We start from the raw sequence: 20,970 nt of genomic DNA, 5'->3' as shown, positions 1-20,970 counted from the left end.
TTCTCAAAAATACAGATAAAAGACACAAGAAAGAACCAACATTGAAAACACAGCACACAGGAATCCTGAGCACACATTCAACAGGACTATAGGTATTAGATGACATGCATGCTGAAGCTACTACTGAGTTACAGGTCAACACACACAAGAAAATAATGCATTAAGGTCTGTGTCGTCATTTACTCATGCAATTTAGTTGTATAATTTTATATGCAGGAAGACTTTTTTACTTTTTTAAAATAAGGAATGGGCTCTGGAAAAAAAAATGCTGAAGAGCAAATAGTAAATTGAAGGTTAAAATATCTGGATGAGGAAAAGTTTCGGATGAGACTACATTTTAGAACCATCGAAAAGTACCTGAAATGGTTGCTGCTGGGATGAAAAAGCAGCAGAAACATTTGGAGGAAGCTGGGTTGCTATAGCAACAGGAGTACCAGTCTGCCCATCCTTTCCTGTCACAACCTTTACCTGAGAGGAAATATTTTGAGAAAAAAAGGCAACATAATTTTTAAGACTGCTCAAAATTTTGTTAGAATTTTACTGCTGATAGCTCACCAATGTCTGGTGTTTAAAAATGGAATGTTTTTGCATCAAATCCTGTAAAAGGACACTGAACTAATTTATGACAGATTTATAACATAACACCCTAACTCAACTGCAAATCTTGCAGAAACTCCAATTTAAGTCACAAGTACAATATCCTTAGATTCTTTAACTTCAAACTTTAAAAATGGGAATGGCAGACAGTCTTCAAATAGCAAAGCCCTGACAACTTCAGAGGCAGTTTGCACCCTGGCCTACTGCGTGCAGGTCAGAATGGTAATGACAGATAAAGGGGACTGAGCCTACAGACAACATTGGTGTACAAACATAAACAGAACTGAACTTCACTATTTCATGGCAACAGAGGGGAAACCCTCAAAAAAATCATATAAACCTTTTAGAAAATAAAAAATGGTTCATCCTGGAAAGGGTGTTAAAGAAAACACCAAATGGCAAAGCTACACATAATAAATACCAATGAGGAGATGAGCAAAGAGGCCAGCTTTTGTGCATCAAAAGCTGATTTCTTTGCAGAAGAGCTGACAGAAATTTACATTTTGGCTCTATCAAAAAAACAAAGTAAGTCCCACCAACATAGTGTACAGTACACAACACAAAGGCACAGAAACAGTGCATCACAGTGCACCTCCCTGTCCCCCTATCTGGTCAGCTTCATTCTTGGGGGAGTGTAGATAAAAGCATCTGAAGAGTCACTGAGGGGTCGGAAAATCTCAGTGGGGAGGACCTATTAAGCACCCATTCCAGGCACCCAAAATTTCACCACCTAAAAAGGAGTCTTATCTTAAATATCATTCTGTAGGTATCTGCAAAAGTGTGAGTTAAATACATGATCTTAAATCTAAGACATCTACAAATTGAAAAAATTCTGTTTTGCTGTAATAACCATATTTTATAAAGATACCTTAAAAATATATCTAGTGATTTAAATTTCATCTGATATACTGTAACAAGCTGATGATTCAAATTCTTTCTTTAAAAATGATATCCATGCTGTTTTTAGTGGGTGGACCTACAGAAGTAAAATGTGAAACCTGGGGAATCGGCAGGAAAGTGGCCACGCCCCTGGCTTCTGCAGGCTTTCAGGGCCAAGCAATGGCCGACACCCGGCAGAGCACAGGGTAAGGCTGGGTCACGCCAGGTTAGTTCTCCAAACCAGGGAGGTGTTGCTGTTCTAAAGGAGCCAGCATTACTCACAGCATCACTCTGCACCGTCTTCCCAACTAGACCAGCCCTTTCCTTCCATGAAGGAAAAAGCAAATCCATTCTTCAGTTTTACTCCTGGATGAAATCCTCATGAGACTGCATCTTATACACACCCCAGGCTCACAGACTACTTTTGATTTGAAGTTGCGTAGACTAAACTCCACATAGCATGACCCGCTGCTTCTCACCTCATCATTGATAACCTCAGACTTCTCTTCTTCCTCCTCCTCCTCCTCATCCTCTTCTTCAAGGTCCAAATCATTCTGCCTAAGATAAGCTTGTAAAGGGGCATAATGTTTCTTCTTAAACGCTAAGAAATCCATCATGTTCCCTTGAAGGTGCTGCAGGAAGAACAGTTCGATCAAGTACTCCTTGAAGGCCTCCTTCAGCGCCTCCATCTCCCTGTAGTGATAGTCCAGGCACTGCTTCCTCATCTGAGCCAGCTCCTGGGAGGCCGGGGGGATCTCCTCCAACTTTCTGGGAGCCTTCCTCACGCCTGTGCTCCCCGCAGACGAGAGGGGAAGGCTGGAGAGGCCCGGGGGCACTGCGGTCCTGGAAGGGCTGGTGGGGGGCGGTGGGGACGTCATCCCAAACGCCGAAGTCCCCCCGACCCCGACCCCAACCCCGGGGAGCAGAGGTCTGGTCAGTGGTGGCCCCTGCAGCACCTGCTGCTGCTGGATCAGCTGCCCCTGGATGATGCTGCTGATCTGGGGTGGCAAGCTCGTCGTGGTGATGTGGCCGGGGCTGGACAAAGGCTGCAGGCCTGCCCCGCCCGCGGCCGCAGGGCTCTGAGGCCCCAGGTGGTGGACAGTACCCCCAGACTGTGCGTGGGGCTGTGAGAGTCTCCGTTCTCTGCTGACCGTGATGGGCGCCCCCGCATGCTGCAGCTGAACCTGGGTGCCCGGGGCCATCTGCGCCAGGCCCGAGCCCTCCTGGAACACGAAGTGGCCGCCGCTGGACGGGCTCAGGCTGATCTGCCTCACCAGCACGCTGGCATCCACAAAGCCCCCGGTGGGACTGCTGCTGCAGAGACCCAGGCCGGGGCCGGGGGCACCTGCCCGCACGCTCTGCAGGCCCGGCCCTGGCCCGGGGCTGGGCTGGGTGGGGCTCTGAGTCTGCACCTGCTGCGACAGCGGCGAGGTGACCTGGATGTATGACGGAGACCCGTGCTCAAACCGCCTCTGCTGCGCGCTGAACTGGAATCCTGGAGAAGTGGGGCTGGGCAGCGGCAGGGGAGCCAGCGTGATCTGGGGGTTTCCGCCCACCACCGGCCCCACATTCTGAAGGGCGATATTCACGTTCTGCCCGGCCACAGGACTCCGATTCATCAGCTGTGAAACTTGGTAACCAGGGGACTGGGGTGCAGATGGGCTCACCGCTGGGGCGAAGGGCGTGGCGGGGGACTGGGGAGGGTTGGGGTGGGCCTGCTGCTCTTCTCCTTCGCTGCCGGCGAAGGCCCTTGACCTCTGCAGCTGGTGCTGGACATTCTGAGGGCCGCTGCCATGGTGCATGATCGCACTCCTCTTTTATCCAACTTAACGTTCTCCTGAAAAATCAAAGTTAAAATCAAGTTACTTAAGGGCAAATAAAACCATCTGATCACTATTTGTTTCCAGTACCACTCAACACCCCAGGACAGGGGTTCTGAAAGGATATTCCCACCAGCATCTGACACAAACCACTGTCTTCCTGAGGAGATGGCGCTGGAGACCACCTCCTTCGGCAGAGGAGGGACAGGGCCTTCTGGGTCTCACTGTACCTGGGGCCAGGACAGCCTGGCAGGAGCAGGTGGGTCCCAAACAGCTCCTGAGGAAGGTAACTAACCATTACTTGCTCAAGGCCAGCAGGATCTAACTCGGAGCTGGCGTTCGTGGCTGGCACACTTCTTCCAGGGAGGTGAGTAGCCCTGCTCCATGCCAGGCTGGGGTGATCCACCTGTCTCTCCCATAAGAGGGATGGCACCCAGGAGGCGGTCAGTGACTCTCACCGCATGCCACCACTGCGTGTCACCAGAACAGAGCCCCTAACCCTTCACTGGCCGAGAGTTTTCGTAAATGTCTGTGCTACGGCCCTGGCAGATACCCCTGGGTTCAGTTCAGTCGCTCAGTCGTGTCCGACTCTTTGCGACACCATAAATCACAGCACGCCAGGCCTCCCTGTCCATCACCAACTCTCGGAGTTCACTCAGACTCACGTCCATCGAGTCGGTGATGACATCCAGCCATCTCATCCTCTGTCGTCCCCTTCTCCTCCTGCCCCCAATCCCTCCCAGCATCAGAGTCTTTTCCAATGAGTCAACTCTTCGCATGAGGTGGCCAAAGTATTGAAGTTTCAGCTTTAGCATCAGTCCTTCCAAAGAACACCCAGGACTGATCTCCTTTAGAATGGACTGGTTGGATCTCCTTACAGTCCAAGGGACTCTCAAGAGTCTTCTCCAACACTACAGTTCAGAAGCATTAAGTCTTCGGCGTAACCTGAGTATAAACATGCACAGCCCCCATCCCAGGTCAGACACTGTGTTCCTGGGGAGAGGACCCTGCTTGGGTGTCAGACTTGCACCTCAGCCTTCTTTACAAGCTCATCCAAAGGGGGGATTTCAGGAAGAAAACCTAAGGAGAGAGGGGAGCAGCTAGGACTCGAATCCCCATTCCAAGAGAGTCCCCATTCCAGGAGAGTCCTGATCAGGGGTTCACCTACTCTCTGGGAGCTGGGACACGGCTTTAAAGGGGTTATGGCCCCAAACTGCTGAGTGCAGTGGACTAGAGGGGGAGGTGGGAGAGGGAATGACAGGAAAAAGGACAAGAAAAAGCAGAGGATGGAGAGAGAGGGGGCCAATTCTGAGATGGAGCAGGGAGACTGCTTACAAGTCACACCCGGCCAGAGCCCTGAGGCTTGCAAGGGGACAAACCCCACTGGGAAGAGAATGACAGCCTCAGCCTGTCTGCTCCCCACTGTGGCTGGGTCACAGACACAGAAATACCCTTCCACCATTTAAAATTCTCAGTCTTCACTGACATGCCTAGCTCCCCATCTCTGGTGTTCCTTCCATCACACCCCCACCCCCACACCCCCGGGAAAAGTAGGAAAGTGATGCCTTTCATCTTGAGGGCATCATTATCTCACTGAGAAGACAGATAAGGGGTGAAAAACATTAAATACCAAAAGTTACAAAACTTACAAAGTGGAAATACACATTTGTATGAAAGCTCCCAGACCTGGGCGCCTGGCTAAAATACACATATACATGAAATCAAAAGCTACAGAACTCATGGGATACACAAGTACAGGCTGAGAAAACATAAAAACCAGTGCCTATTCAAACTAGAAGGCACTTTCTGCTCTGATGACTATCTCTGAAGATCACTATCTCTGATCTAAAGATCACAGGCAAGCTCAGAAAGCACAGCTGAATGGGAAATCAGGACCAAAGCAAAGAACAGCCTTAATTATCAAACCAGGAGCCCACTCCCCACTTAGCCCCAGCAGAGAGAGCCCGGCAAAGTAGGTGGGAACTGTGAGTTGGGGGACACAGCTTGGGAGGGGGACCTCTCCCATGCTGATTGCTTTCAAACTGAGCTTTTGTTCCTGATCTTTTCAAACAAGCATTATGAGGAAGATTCATGTAGAACAGACACAAAAATAGGATAAGGAGAATACACTGTGATCACTAACAGGTTGAAAAAATGTGGAGGGGTAATGGAAAAGCATATTTAAAAAAAGAATGTCTATACGTGTATAACTGAGTCACTTTGCTACACAGCAGAGTCTGACACAACACTGTCAATCAACACTTTGTTGCTACTGTTGTTGTTATTATTGTTTAGTTGCTCAGTCATGTCCGACTCTTTGCAATGGACTGTAGCCCACCAGGCTCCTCTGTCCATGGCATTTTCCAGGCAAGAATACGGGAGCGGGTAGCCGTTTCTCCAAGAGATCTTCCCAGCCCAGAGAATAAACCCACGTCTCCTGCACTGGCAGGCAGATTCTCTACCAATGAGCCACCAGCGAAGCCCACGCCGACCCTACTTCAGTTAAAAAAAAAATGTGGAGGGAGACAGAGCAGATGTCAGAGGGCTCAGAGCTCAGAGTATGCTTAGCAGGGTGAGACAACAGTGGGAAAGCAGACCTTATTACCTCTGACCCAGTAATGTGACCTCTGTAAACCTCTAAGGAAATTCACCTACCAATTTTTTAAAATTATGCTTAAAAATATTTATGACAGAACAATGCAGTGAAAGTAGAAAGAGCAACCAGAAATATCCAATACTCAAGTTCTAGATAGAGAACGTGAAAGTGCCTAAGTGTTAGTCACTCAGTCGTGTCCAACTCTTTGTCACCCCATGGACTGCAGCCTGCCAGGCTCCTCTGTCTAAGGAATTCTCCAGGCAAGACTACTAGGGTGAGTTGCCCTTCTCAGTTTTTCAGATATATTATTGAGTGAAAAAAGCAGAATATCAATTACACAACTTAACCCTCCACTGTTAAAAAATTCAAAATTTAAAATGTCTACTAAGATATATGGAAACATAAATACTGACCGTCACCTGCCAAAGACACCTGAAGAGCCACACAATGGAGCGGCCTCAGCCTCATAAAGGCTGAGCTACAGACACACCCACACCACGAGGACGCCAAGGAGCACGGCCAGACAGAAGGACCACTGACTGCCGGCCACTGAATTGACAAGACATTCTGGAACAGGCAAAACCACAGGGACAGATAAGACAGAGTCTGAGAGGTGGAGAAGGAGCTGCAAAAGCAGGCGGGAACTTGGCGGCATGAACCTACTTGTACATTCGATTTGCTATGATAGTTACAAGAATGAGTGTGTCTGTCCAAATTCATAGAAATGTAAACTACACCTCAACTTTTTAAAAAGGTTCCTGACTTCAGTGAGCTTACAAATCAAGTTAGAGGAACAAACCAAATCAACTATAATGTAAAGAAACCACTTATCTAAAACAGCATCCCCCCAAAATATGGTACAGATACCCTGGCAGAAAGCAAAGCCACCACCAGGCAAGACAACTTTGAACTGGTGCTGGCGATGTTCCTAATTGTAAGGTCTGTCAGAAGCAGCTGGAGTGAGCTGTTTGGCTCACAGTTCGGAGCACACTGCCTGGAGCAGGCCAAGGTTGGCAAGCTGGGTCAGGGCACCGCCACAGCCTGTGAGGAGCAGGCACAAGCCCTCCGACCACCGTGAGCAGTGCCCACCAGTGTCGCACGGTGGGGACAGGGGCAGGCATCTGTGTGGCTGCTGCTCTCGCAGGACAATGCTGGCATCACAAAGAGGCGCATCTGGTGCCGGGAAACACCACCCTAAGAAATACCTACCTGGGCCCTGTCCTTAGTGCAGGTCAGGGGTCCCAGGTGAGAATTGGAAAGAGTGAGGGGAAAAGGGCTCAGAAGATGGGGTCCTGATAGCAGCTGCTCTCACCCCACCCCCACCAGGCTAAGGCCCAGCCCCCCAGCCCCTCCCGCCCCAGTTGCTCTTCTGGGCATTGCCAGAGTCCAGGCAGCCAGGCATTGGGAATCCTTCCTTCAACACGCAGGGAGCTCAGGTCATGAGCCATCTCCCACTCGGCCCCCACATCTCCCAAGACAGATCTGGCCTTCCCGCCACCAGTCAGTCTCCTGCTGTGGGTGGTTCTGCTCTGTAGTAAACAGCCCCCCAGATGGGAGTAGAGCAAGGAGAAGGGAACAGGGAAGAGGGTGGAACAGGCCTTGGACACATAGTTCTAGAGAAAGTGTTAGTTGCAGGCCTTGGAGCATGAATTCAGGGCAGAAGAGACAGACAAAACATGATGTGAGTGAAGAGAGGATAGAAGCCACAAAGAGTGTCCGGAAATACTTTCAAGTGGAAACTCCAGAAAGCAATTTGGCAGCAGGTGTAGAGTCTTACAGCACACTCACATCTTCTGACGCAGTCACCTGACTTTTAGACCAGCCTTAGAAAACACATCAGAGTTGTGTTCAATATGGGCTTCCCTGGTGGCTCAGACGGTGAAGAATCCACCTGCAATGCAGGAGACGCAGGTTCGATCCCTGGGTCGAGAAGATTACCCTGGCAAAGGGAATGGCTACCCATTCCAGTATGGACGTTCACTATATTATTTACAGCAGAAAGCTGGCATGCCCAACGATAAATATCACTAAACTTCAATTCATCTACGCAAAACAGTATCAATACTGAATATGTGACAGTGCACACATGCCTTCTTTCCTGCTACCTGTGGCTGCTTTCTAACCTTGTCCCTCACTGGTACATGCCATGGTCATTAGCGCTTTCACCAAATACTCTGATCCTCCTGGAGTATTTGGTGAGCATCTCCCAGCCCTGAATCAAGTGGTCATGCTGTGGCAAAAACAGGGGCATGCTGTCTGCCATGCTGACTTTCTCCTGCTTGGTGGTTCACAGGAGCACAGAGATGAAGCCTCAGGGGGCATGACAAGCAAGCTAACTTCAGGAAACGTGTGGGGGGCACTCCGCCCCGCCTGGGAGTCACAGGCACCTGGGGAGCACCTGTTAACTGCAAGAACTGGGTATAGCTTGGCTGATCCAGCACATAAAACAATAAATGCAAAGAGACTGATAGATACAGAGATCAAACAGTGGTTGTCAGAAGGGAAGAGACGGGAGGGGGCAAATGGGTGGTTCTGCCCATTTGCAAAGGGAAGGGAATTAAGTGGCAGAAACCTCCAGATGTACAGTAAGTCACAGGGCACCAGGTGAAGCGTGCGGAACACTGGCAGTGATACTGTAACACCTCTGTATGGGGACAGATGGCTACTAGACTCATCACAATGACCATTTCATAACATGTGCACACGTCAAATCATCATACGCCTGAAACTAACATAATATTGTACCCCAACGATCTTTCAACTAAGAATAAAAACAAGAAAACCCTTCCTCATAGAAGTGACTCCTCACCCTCCACTGCAGCCCATCACACAAACCCCAGCAGTTCTCGGCCGTAAGACACAAGGCCCCGTTGACGGCTCTCTCCCTGCCTCTGCGACTTCTGGCTGTGGTTCACCAAGGGAGCCTCTCAGGCTTCCATGGGATCCACAAATGGGTACCTCCCAAGAGCTGCAGATCAAAGAGAAAAATGCCTCCTACAGACAGATGCCATTTTTAAGACTCTCTGACAGATTTTTAAAATAAAAATTTTTTTTAAGCATTACTAAATTCATAACAGCTTTCTGTGAGGCGAGAGAACTAAGACCCAGAGTTTCTTAGATCAATCCATTTTAAACAATAAAAGGCAGGGACTTCCCTGGCAGTTCAGCGGTTAAGACTCTGCACTTCCACTGCAGGAGGCGCAGGTTCAATCTCTGGTCAGGGAACTAAGATGCCACATGCACACAGTGTGGCCAAACAGTAAAAGGAAAAAAGGAAAAGAAAAGCCAGATCGGCCCCTGAGGCCCACCTACCCCCACACCTCACATCCTTCACAAAAAATTACTCAAAGCGGGGAAATCAAACCATAACAATATTTTAAAACAGATGAGAATATCTTTATAATCCTGCACTGAAGAAGAGTTTCCTAAACATGATGTGAAACCTAGAAACAATATTTATTTTTAAAAAGCATTAACAACTGACAACTCTACTAAAGAAAACATTGCAATACAAAAGATGGATAAAAAAAATATTTGAAGCCTATATGACAAAAGGTTATCCATCCTTAAGAATTCCCATAGAAAAAGCCAACAACCCAAGAAATATAAACCAAAAATTCTACAAGAAATTCAAATGACAGAAAAACACCAAAAATGCTTAACCTCATTAATAACGAAATACAAAATAAAGTGAGACACCTATCTGTTGTTTAACAGGTGAGTGAAAATCAAAACAATGATAATATTCAGGTTCAGTAAGGCTGCTGGGAAATGGGGAACCCTCCACACACACGAGGGAAGCAAAGCAGAGAGCTGGCTTGCTGGAGGGTAACGTGGCGTCATCTGACACAGTGCTAACATACACTGATCAGGGAACTCAACTTCCAAGGACCTAGTCATAGGAATATACAACGGTCCAACAATGTTCACTGTAATATTTATAAGGTTAAATTTGCAAACAGTGTAAATGCTCACCTATAGGGAACTTTTAACAAAATTTAGTATAACCACGCCTTAGAAGCAGCCACTAAAAGAATAAGAAAATACTTGTATGTCTAGAAATTATTGTTATTGTTCAGTCACTAAGTCGTGTCCAACTCTGCGACCCCACAGACTGTAGCAAACCAGGCTTCCCTGTCCTTCACTATCTCGCTGAGTTTGCTCAAACTCATGTCCACTGAGTCAGTGATGCTATCCAACCATCTCATCCTCCGTCACCCCCTTCTCCTGCCCTCAATCTTTCCCAGCATCAGGTCTTTTCCCATGAGTCAGCTCTTCACATCAGGTGGCCAAAGTATTGCAGCTTCAGCATCTGTCCTTCCAATGAATACTCAGGGTCAAGGTGAGTAAAGCTGAACATCTGTGTAGCATATGTTAATATAGGTATATGTATACGCATGTTTTTAAAACTCCAGTGTGACAATATATATATGGGTGTATACATATTTCTAGCTGTCTCTATACACATTAAAAGAAACATCTCTGGCCAACCACAGTTGCATTTAGAGTAAAGGAGAGCTGTTGGAATGGGCTCACTGATGAACCACCAGCATTGAGAACAGTACCTGTACATCACAGATAGCCAATAATTGCCTGGAGAAAGCAGAAGAAAAGTAGAGATGGGCAAATTGCTGGAACATTAGCGTGCTGAAGACCAAGACCAAGGAGACACACAGAGCCAGGGCTCAACGTGTTGTTCCATCACCTGGGGAGTTCTCACGTAGCTCAGGAGATGCTGGCAATCATGGGCATCCTGGCCATCTCAGGCTTGTCTGCACGTCTTCAGGGCCCGTAAGGGGCTCTTTGAACCAGATGCTGTGCACTGGACATGGGGGCTTCCTCCCTTTCAGAAATGGCCCTCTTGATAGCACAGTACAGAAATATTTTTCCAAAATATCTTCTAAAAATACTTTTGTTTAGTCTGTGTGATGTTATCTGCAGTTTGGATTTATTTCAAATATTTTTAAATCAGGAGATTTCCCATAATATGCAAGTTGTCAGCTTCGTTCATTAGAAAAATCCAAATACTCGCCACACTGGGCCACATCCCCCCAGCAGAAGAAGCAAGAGTGAGCAGAAGCTCCAGGCCGCCGGGCTCACTGCGGCCACCATGACAGCAGTGTGCCTCCCACACCCATGCCCAGGGCCAGGCACTGCTTGTTGCCCACGGAGCACGGCTATCAGCCTGGAGAAATATTTCTACTACACTATCAAGAGGGCCATTTCTGAAAGGGAGGAAGCCCCCATGTCCAATGCACAGCATGTGGTTCAAAGAGCCCCTCACGGGCCGTGAAGACGTGCAGACAGAAGCCTGAGATGGTCTGGCCTGCCACAAAAAAGGCCAGGTCCACTTCCTAACACAGTGGCCAGGATTGACCAGAACCCAGACCTGGGTTTCTTAACCAACACCAAAACACTATTTCAGTATGCCTCTACAAGGCTGCTCACAAGCAACGAACCAAACGCTTGATTCAATTCAATCAACCAAATGCTTGATTACCTCCTTGCCTATATTTATAAACCGGGATTTTCCATTGCAAACTTCAGTAAAACAAAGTGAAATTCCAAGGTAAGACTTGAAGTTGAATTTCTCAAGCACATTCACTTGTAAGCCCATCACTGATAATAACAGAAAAGTGAATTAAAACTAAGCTGAAACATCATTTCTCATCTATCAGCCTAACAAAATTCAAAGGCCAGACAACGTGCGGCTCTGGGGAATCAGGCCCTCCCAGCTCTGTCCAACCCAACACATGGGTCTGGCACCACTGAACAAAACTGCACATGCTCTTACCCTTGGGCCCAGCAGTCCCACTACAAATTCACCAGGAATATCCACCTCCAAAATGAAAACACGTGAGCACAAAGTTTATTCACTATGACATTATTTCTAAATACAAAATACCAGAAATAAACTGCGCATCCATAATATCTCAGAGACTGGTTGACTATATTATGGCACACTGACTTTAAAAACTTTGTATAAGAAAGGGAAAAAGAAAGACAGATGAACTAATGGAAGGATAGAAATATACCTTTCCTGTATTCTCTTTTTACAAATTGTAACAGACATTCAAAGATTTACTGACTATCCTTCTCAAACTCTTCCAAAAAACAAAATGAAGAGAAGGGACTTCCCTGATGGTCCAGTGGTTAAGACTCCACGTTGTCAATCCAGAGAGCATGGGTTTGATCCCTGCTAGAGGAACTAAGATCCCACACATAGTGCAGCATCTCCACTCAAAAAAAAAAAAAAAGAGGCAGCACTCCCAAAATCATTTTACAAAGCCAGCATTACTGATAATGTAAGCTAGACACACCACCACAGAGAAAATTACAGGTTAACATCCTCAATGAACAGAGGTAAAAATCCTCAACAAAATATTAGCAAACTGAATTCAACGATACATTAAAAGGATAATACACTATGATCATCTTCCCTGGTGGCTCAGAGGTTAAAGCGTCTGCGTACAATGCAGGAGACCCGGGTTCGATCCCTAGGTCGGGAAGATCCCCTGGAGAAGGAAATGGTAACTCACTCCAGTACTCTTGCCTGGAGAATCCCATGGACGGAGAAGCCTGGTAGGCTACAGTCCACGGGGTCGCAAACAGTCAGACACGACTGAGCGACTTCACTTACTTACTTACTTACACTATGATCAACAAGGACTTATTCCAGGGATACAAGGATGGTTCAACATCAGCAAATCAATGTGATATACCACATTAACAAAATGAAGGATAAAAATCATATGATCACCTCAATAAATGCAGAAAAAGCATCTGACAAAAATTCAACATCCATTTAGAATATAAACTCTTTCCACAAAGTGGGTATTCAGGAAACATATGTCAACATAATAAAGGCTCCATATGACAAGCTCACAGCTATACCATCTTCAACAGTGAAAAGCTGAAAGCATTTCCTCTCATATAAGGAACAAGACAAGGATGCCCACTTTTGCCACCTGGATTAAACATACTTTTGGAAGCCCCAGCCAGAGCAATCAGACAGGGAAAGGGAATAAGAGGCATCCAAATCAAAAAAGAAGCAGGGACTTCCCTGATGGCACAGTGGATAAGAATCTGCCTGCCAAGACAGGGACACGGGTTCAATCCCTGGTCCAGGAAGATTCCACATGCCGCAGAGCAGCTAAGCCCGTGTGCCACAGCTTCTGAGCCTGCGCTCTAGGGCTGGTAAACCACAACTGCTGAAGCCTGTGCACCCAGAGCCTGTGTTCCGCAACAAGAAAACCACTGCAATGAGAAGCCCATGCAATGAAGAGTAGCCTCCGCTCACTGCAACCAGAGAAAGCCCGAGCAAGGCAACAAAGACTCAGCACAGCCAAGATTAAATAAAATTTATTCTTTAAAAAAGGGAAGCAGTAAAACTGTCACTATCTTCAGATGACACCATATGATATATAGAAAATCCTCAAGGCTCCACCAAAAAAACTGCTAGAATTAAATGAATTCAGTAAAGTTGCAAGATACAAAATCAATATGCAAAAATCTTAGACTTTTTTCATACAGTAAGAATTACCAGAGATATTAAGGGGAAAAATCTCATTTACAATTGCACCAAAAAGAATAAAGATATTTAGGAATTTTCTGACCAAGCAGGTCAAAGTCTTGTACACTAAGGACTATACGACACCAGTGAAAGAAACTGAAGATGACACAAATAAATGGAAAGCTAATCTGTGCTCACAGATTAGAAGGATTAATATTGTTAAAATGTCCATACTACCTAAAGCAACCTATAGATTAACTGCAATCCCTATCAAAATCCCAAAGGCATTTTTGGGATAAAAATAAAAATTCCATAAAAATTAATATGGAACCATACAAACGATGGATAGCCAAAGCATCCATCACAAATAGTCAAAGTAATCTTGAAAAAGAAGAACAATGCTAGAGGCATCAAGCTCCCTCATTCCAAACTATATTACAAAGTTTTAGTAATCACAATATGGTATTGGCATAAAAACCAACCCACAGATCAACGGAACACAAGAAACAGTCTAGAAATAAACCCACACTTTTATGATCAATTAATTCATGACAAAGGAGGCAAGAACAAACAATGGGAAGAAGTCTTGAAAATAAATGGTGTTGGGAAAAAGGGAGAGCCATATGCAACAGAATAAAATGGACCACTATCTTACACCACATGCAAAGAGTAACTCCACTTAATGGCTTGAAAGTTTGAACAAAGATCATAAAATTCCTAGAAGAAAATACCAGTAGTTAAACTCAACATTCAGAAAACGAAGATCATGGCATCCGGTCCCATCACTTCATGGGAAATAGATGGGGAAACAGTGGAAACAGTGGCAGACTTTATATTTTTGGGCTCCAAAATCACTGCAGATGGTGGTTGCAGCCATGAAATTAAAAGATGCTTACTCCTTGGAAGGAAAGTTATGACCAACCTAGATAGTATATTCAAAAGCAAAGACATTACTTTGCCAACAAAGGTCCGTCTAGTCAAGGCTATGGTTTTTCCAGTGGTCACGTATGGATGTGAGAGTTGGACTGTGAAGAAGGCTGAGCGCTGAAGAATTGATGCTTTTGAACTGTGGTGTTGGAGAAGACTCTTGAGAGTCCCTTGGACTGCAAGGAGATCCAGCCAGTCCATTCTGAAGGAGATCAGCCCTGGGTGTTCTTTGGAAGAAATGATGCTAAAGCTGAAACTCCGGTACTTTGGCCACCTCATGCAAAGAGTTGACTCATTGGAAAAGACTCTGATGCTGGGAGGGATTGGGAGCAGGAGGAGAAGGGGACGACAGAGAATGAGATGGCTGGATGGCATCACTGACTCGATGGACGTGAGTCTGAGTGAACTCCGAGAGTTGGTGATGGACAGGGAGGCCTGGCGTGCTGCGATTCATGGGGTCGCAAAGAGTCGAACACGACTGAGCGACTGAACTGAACTGAACTGAACTGAACTGAAGCTTCTTGATTCTCTCTTGGAGACTTTTGTTTTTGGATCTGACTCCAAAGGCAATGGCAACAAAAGCAAAAATAAACAAATGGGAGATATCAACTTAAAAGTTCTGCACAGCAAAGAAAACCATCAAAAAAATAAAAAGCAATCTACTAAATGGGAGAAGATACTTACAAATCAAATATTTAATAAGGGGTTAACACCCAAAATATATGAAGAACTCCTACAGCTCAATAGCAAACAATCGAAGTGAAAATGGACAGAGGATCTAAAGAGACATTTTTCCAAAGAAGAAATAGATGGCCAACAGATACATGAACAGATGCTCAATATCGCTAATCATTAGGGAAATACAAATCAACACCACAAGGTATCACCTTACACCTGTTAGAATGGCTATTATCAAAAAAGACAAATGACAAGTTTTGCTAAAGATCTGGAGAAAAGGGAATCTTCATGCACTGCCGGTGGAATGAAGTAGTGCAGCCACTATGGAAAAGAATATGGAGGTTCCTCAAAAAAATAAAAAACAGAACTACCATATGACATGGAGAAGGCAATGGCAACCCACTCCAGTAGTCCTGCCTGGAAAATCCCATGGACAGGCAGGCTATAGTCCATGGGGTCGCAAGAGTCAGATACGACTTAGCAACTATATCATCAGTGTATGACAATTCCACTACCAGTGATTCCACTTTATCTGAAGGAAAAAAAAAAAACATTAATGTGAAAAGATATGAAAAGATTTGAATTTGAAAAGATATGAACACTCCTATGTTCATAGTGAAAGTGAAGTTGCTCAGTCGTGCCCGACTCTTTACGACCCCATAGACAGTAGCCTGCACCAAGCTGCTCCGTCCATGAGATTTTCAAGGCAAGGGTACTGGAGTGGGTTGCCAGTTCCTTCTCCAGGGAATCTTCCCAACCCAGGGATCAAACCCAGGTCTCTGACATTGTAGACAGACACTTTACCGTCTGAGCCACCAGGAAGTGTTCATATGCAGCATTATTTACCACAGCCAAGATATGGAAGCAACTTAAGTGTCCATTAACAGATCAATGGATAAAGAAATGTGAGATGGAGAGAGATGGATGTGACGATGGAATATTACTCAGCCATAAAAAAGAATAAAATCCTTCCATTTCCAATGACTTGAGGAGGGAACTTGAGGGTACTATGCTAAGTGAAATAAGTCAGACAAAGAAAGATGAATACTGTACGATTTCACTTGCATGGGAAAGCTAAGCAAAACTCACAGGTACAGAGAACAGACTGGTGGCTGCAGTGAGGGTTGGCTGGCAGGTGAAACGGGTTGAGAGGATTAAAAGGCGCAAGTTCCCAGTATAAATAAGCCACGGGATAACAGAGTGTGATAACTACAGTCAACAATATTGCACTGCATACTTGAAAGTTGCTAAGACAGTAAATCTTGAAAGTTCTCATTATAAGACAAAAATCTGTAACTTTCTATGGTGACAGACAGTAACTAGACTTACTGTAGTGATCACTGTGTAATGTATACAAATGTCAAACCATTATGCTGGACACCCGAAACTAATATACTGTTGTATGTCAATTACACTCCAGCAAAAATAAGCTGATACACACATATTTCCAGGTGGCGCTAGGGGTAAAGAACCCTCCTGACAATGCAGGAGACTTAAGAGATGTGGGATCAGGACTTCTTGGGCGGTCCAGGGGCTAAGACTTCACCTTAATGCAGGGTCGCAGGCTTGATTCCGGTCAGGGAGCTAAGATCCCATATGTATGGTAAAAAAAACCCAAAAAACATTAAAAAAAAAAACAAAACAACAAAAACAAACAGAAGCAATATTATAACAAATTCGATAAAGACTAGAAAAACATTTTTTTTTTAAAGAGAAAGAGATGTGGGTTTGATCCCTGGGTCAGGAAGATCCTCTGGAGGAGGGCATGGCAACCCACTCCAGTATTCTTGCCTGGAGAATCCCATGGACAGAGAGCCTGGTAAGCTTCAGTCCACAGGGTCGCAGAGAGTCAGAAAAGACTAAAGCAACTTAGCAAGCACGTTCAGTTTAGTCGCTCAGTCGTTTCCGACTCTTTATGACCCCATGAATCGCAGCACGCCAGGCCTCCCTGTCCATCACCAACTCCCAGAGTTCACTCAAACTCATGTCCATCAAGTCGGTGCTGTCAACCAGCCATCTCATCCTCTGTTGTCCCCTTCTCCTCCTGCCCCCAATCCCTCCCAGCATCACAGTCTTTTCCAATGAGTCAACTCTTCACATGAGGTGGCCAAAGTACTGGAGTTTCAGCTTTAGCATCATTCCTTCCAAAGAAATCCCAGGGCTGATCTCCTTCAGAATGGACTGGCTGGATCTCCTTGCAGTCCAAGGGACTCTCAAGAGTCTTCTCCAACACCACGGTTCAAAAGCATCAATTCTTCGGCGCTCAGCTTTCTTCACAGTCCAACTCTCACATCCATACATCACCACTGGAAAAACCATAGCCTTGACTAGATGGACCTTTGTTGGCAAAGCAATGTCTCTGTTTTTTAATATGTTATCTACGTTGGTCATAACTTTCCTTCCAAGGAGTAAGTGACTTTTAATTTCATGGCTGAAGTCACTATCTGCAGTGATTTTGGAGCCCCCAAAAATAAAGTCTGACACTGTTTCCACTGTTTCCCCATCTACTTCCCATGAAGTGATGGGACCAGATGCCATGATCTTAGTTTTCTGAATGTTGAGCTTTAAGCCAAACTTTTAACTCTCCTCTTGCACTTTCATCAAGAGGCTCTTTAGCTCCTCTTCACTTTCTGCCATAAGTATGTATGTATACATATTTTTTCCTTAAAAAATATATTTCCTAGTTATGTCCACTAACAGTCTCAAAAGCAATGATGCCCTGTAAACATCTGCTTACTTTTGCAAAACAAAAAAGGAAGAAATTTAGGAAGAATAAGCCAGAAATGAAGGGGGGTGAGTGCAAGCCGACTCACAGGAGAGTGAAGGAAGGGGCGCTTCTGAGTACATCATCTGTATCATTTTGACTTTTACAATCAGGTTTAAAGTGCTACACGTTCAAAAAGTAAAATTAAATCAGTAAGAATGAAGAACTCCCTAAAACTGAATATAAACAGAAACTCTGAGAAGGACAACATAATCACCAACAGAGGCTCCCTTGATGGTTCAATGGTAAAGAATCCTCCTGCCAAAGCAAGAAACTCAGGTTTGATGCGTTGGAGAGATCCCCTGGAGTAGGAAATGGCACCCCACTCCAGTCCTCTTGCCTGGGAAATCCCATGGACAGAGAAGCCTGGCAGGCTACAGTCTACTGGGTTGCAAAAGAGCTGGACACGACTCAGCACAGCACAGCAATCACCAAGGGAACCAGGAAGGAACACTAATCAACTCCACGACACTGAATAAGAATTAGGAGTCAGCATCAACTCATGGGTCTTTCCTTAAAACACGTTTCCTAATTCCATCTCCTGAAATGGCCTAAAAGCAATAACATCCTGGCAGAATGGAGGGAAAGTGGAAGCAGAGAGCTCTGCGGGACAAGCAGCAGAGTGTACAGCTTCTCCTGGGGTGGTGATGGAAGATGGAGAGAAAGGTTAGGAAATTTTAGGACAGTGGTTCTCATCTTTGAAAATACAGCCATGTGCTCATTTAACACTATTTGTATTTCAAAGTCATGTCAGTGATGGGACTACAAATAAATCCAAGAAGACTAAGTAAAGCTTCTCTTTTCTACCTGGGGCTCTCCTTGAACAGAGCTACTGACACACACACACTCACAGTCCTGAAAACCAAGAAGAATTCAGATTGGCAAGTGTGGTAATGGGCATAGGTGGGTTAAGAAAGGCCAAGGTGAAGTTCACAGCTCAGCACCGTGGGAGCCATGTCCCCACACAGAACAGGTCTCTGCATGGCAGAAATGTGCACAGCATCAGCCGGGGGGCCTGAGGCCCGAGCGACCACCACGACATCTCACTCCTGTGAGAAAGCAGTCCAAGGGGCGCCCAGGCAGGGACAGAGACTGACCCCGATCAGCAGAACTGTGGCAGCTACACAAGAACCTTCCTCCCATGTCTAGCCACATGAAATCTCCCTCTTTCCCTGGGAAAGCACTGCCATTCTCCAGAACTTCCCTCCAAAGAGAACGTTCTCTGCCCTCTACTCCCTAGTAACCGGTACTCAAGGGCTTCTTATAAGCTGTCTTAGTGCTGGCCTAAGCGACTTGATAGATACCCCCAAAATGGACCAATTACATCTGCCAGATGGAGTTAAAACGGCTTAAACATGTTAAAAACAATGCTTTCACTCACCTTGAACTGCTCCCTCAAATTTTTAAAAGATGATGGGTGGATGGATGTGTGATAAACCAGGTCAATAAAATGTTAATAATAGAAAATCGAGTGGTGGGCATACAGGCATTTACTATAAAATTCTTTCAATCCTGGTATATCTTTGAAATTTTTCATAGTAGAATGTTAGCATCTATTAAGATAGCAATGTCACATGTCACTTAATAAATAAAAGGCTGTAACAAAAGTCCTATTTGCTAACAAAACTTCATTCTTCCACCTTAGAGCAGGTTATGAAGGTTCCATATTAGACCTTAAAATATGCAAGTTCCAAAAGATAAAATGGACTAAACTAATTTTTAACACAAAAGAAGACTCTACACATGGACATCACCAGATGGTCAACACTGAAATCAGACTGATTATATTTTTTGCAGCCAAAGATGGAGAAGCTCTATACAGCCAGCAAAAACAAGACCAGGAGCTGACTGCAGCTCAGATCATGAGCCCCTTATTGCCAATTTCAGACTTAAATTGAAGAAAGTAGGGAAAAACACTAGACCATTCAGGTATGACCTAAATCAAATCCCTTATGATTATACAGTGGAAGTGAGAAATAGATTTAAGGGACTACATCTGATAGATAGAGTGCTTGATGAACTATGGACAGAGGTTTGTGACACTGTACAGGAGACAGGGATCAAGACCATCCCCATGGAAAAGAAATGCAAAAAAGCAAAATGGCTGTCTGAGGAGGCCTTACAAATAACTGTGAAAAGAAGAGAAGTGAAAAGCAAAGGAGAAAAGGAAAGATATAAGCATCTGAATGCAGAGTTCCACAGAACAGCAATAGGAAATAAGAAAGCCTTCCTCAGCGATCAATGCAAAGAAATAGAGGAAAACAACAGAATGGGAAAGACTAGAGATCTCTTCAAGAAAATTAGAGATACCAAGGAAACATTTCATGCAAAGATGGGCTCGATAAAGGACAGAAATGGTATGGACCTAACAGAAGCAGAAGATATTAAAGAAGAGGTGGCAATACACAGAAAACCTGTACAAAAAAAGATCTTCATGACCAAGATAATCACGATGGTATGATCACTCACCTAGAGCCAGACATCTTGGAATGTGAAGTCAAGTGGGCCTTAGAAAGCATCACTACGAACAAAGCTAGTGGAGGTGATGGAATTTCAGTTGAGCTATCTCAAATCCTGAAAGATGATGCTGTGAAAGTGCTGCACTCAATATGCCAGCCAATTTGGAAAACTCAGCAGTGGCCACGGGACTGGAAAAGGTCAGTTTTCATTCCAATCCCAAACAAAGGCAATGCCAAAGAATGCTCAAACTACCGCACAATTGCACTCATCTCACACACTAGTAAAGTAATGCTCAAAATTCTCCAAGCCAGGCTTCAGTAATACGTGAACCATGAACTTCCAGATGTTCAAGCTGGTTTTAGAAAAGGCAGAGGAACCAGAGATCAAATTGCCAACATCCGCTGGATCATGGAAAAAGCAAGAGAGTTCCAGAAAACATCTATTTCTGTTTTATTGACTATGCCAAAGCCTTTGACTGTGTGGACCACAATAAACTGTGGAAAATTCTGAAAGAGATGGGAATACCAGACCACCTGACCTGCCTCTTGAGAAACCTATATGCAGGTCAGGAAGCAACAGTTAGAACTGGACATGGAACAACAGACTGTTTCCAAATAGGAAAAGGAGTACGTCAAGGCTGTATATTGTCACCCTGCTTATTTAACTTCTACGCAGAGTACATCATGAGAAACGCTGGGCTGGAAGAAGCACAAGCTGGAATCAAGATTTCCAGGAG

General features: G+C 45.1%; 1 protein-coding gene across 7 annotated transcripts in view; it reads right to left on the bottom strand.

Moving 5' to 3' along the window:
• Window positions 1-20,970, bottom strand: part of EP400 (E1A binding protein p400) — a 113,163-nt gene that overhangs the window by 83,659 nt on the left and 8,534 nt on the right. For 5 of the 7 annotated variants that reach the window (XM_018061439.1, XM_018061444.1, XM_018061443.1 and 2 more), the window contains exon 2: window positions 1,956-3,313. In XM_018061439.1, coding sequence (XP_017916928.1) covers window positions 1,956-3,278 — 1,323 coding nt within the window. In that variant the 5' untranslated portion in view covers window positions 3,279-3,313. Of the gene's footprint in view, window positions 1-357; window positions 469-1,955; window positions 3,314-20,970 lie in introns of all 7 variants that reach the window. The other 2 variants (XM_018061438.1, XM_018061442.1) reach the window with 1 other exon arrangement.

Source organism: Capra hircus, chromosome 17, assembly GCF_001704415.2.
Source record: "Capra hircus breed San Clemente chromosome 17, ASM170441v1, whole genome shotgun sequence".
NCBI lineage: Eukaryota > Metazoa > Chordata > Mammalia > Artiodactyla > Bovidae > Capra > Capra hircus.
Note: the sequence above shows the minus strand (reverse complement) of the source record. Positions and strands in the feature narration are given on the sequence as shown.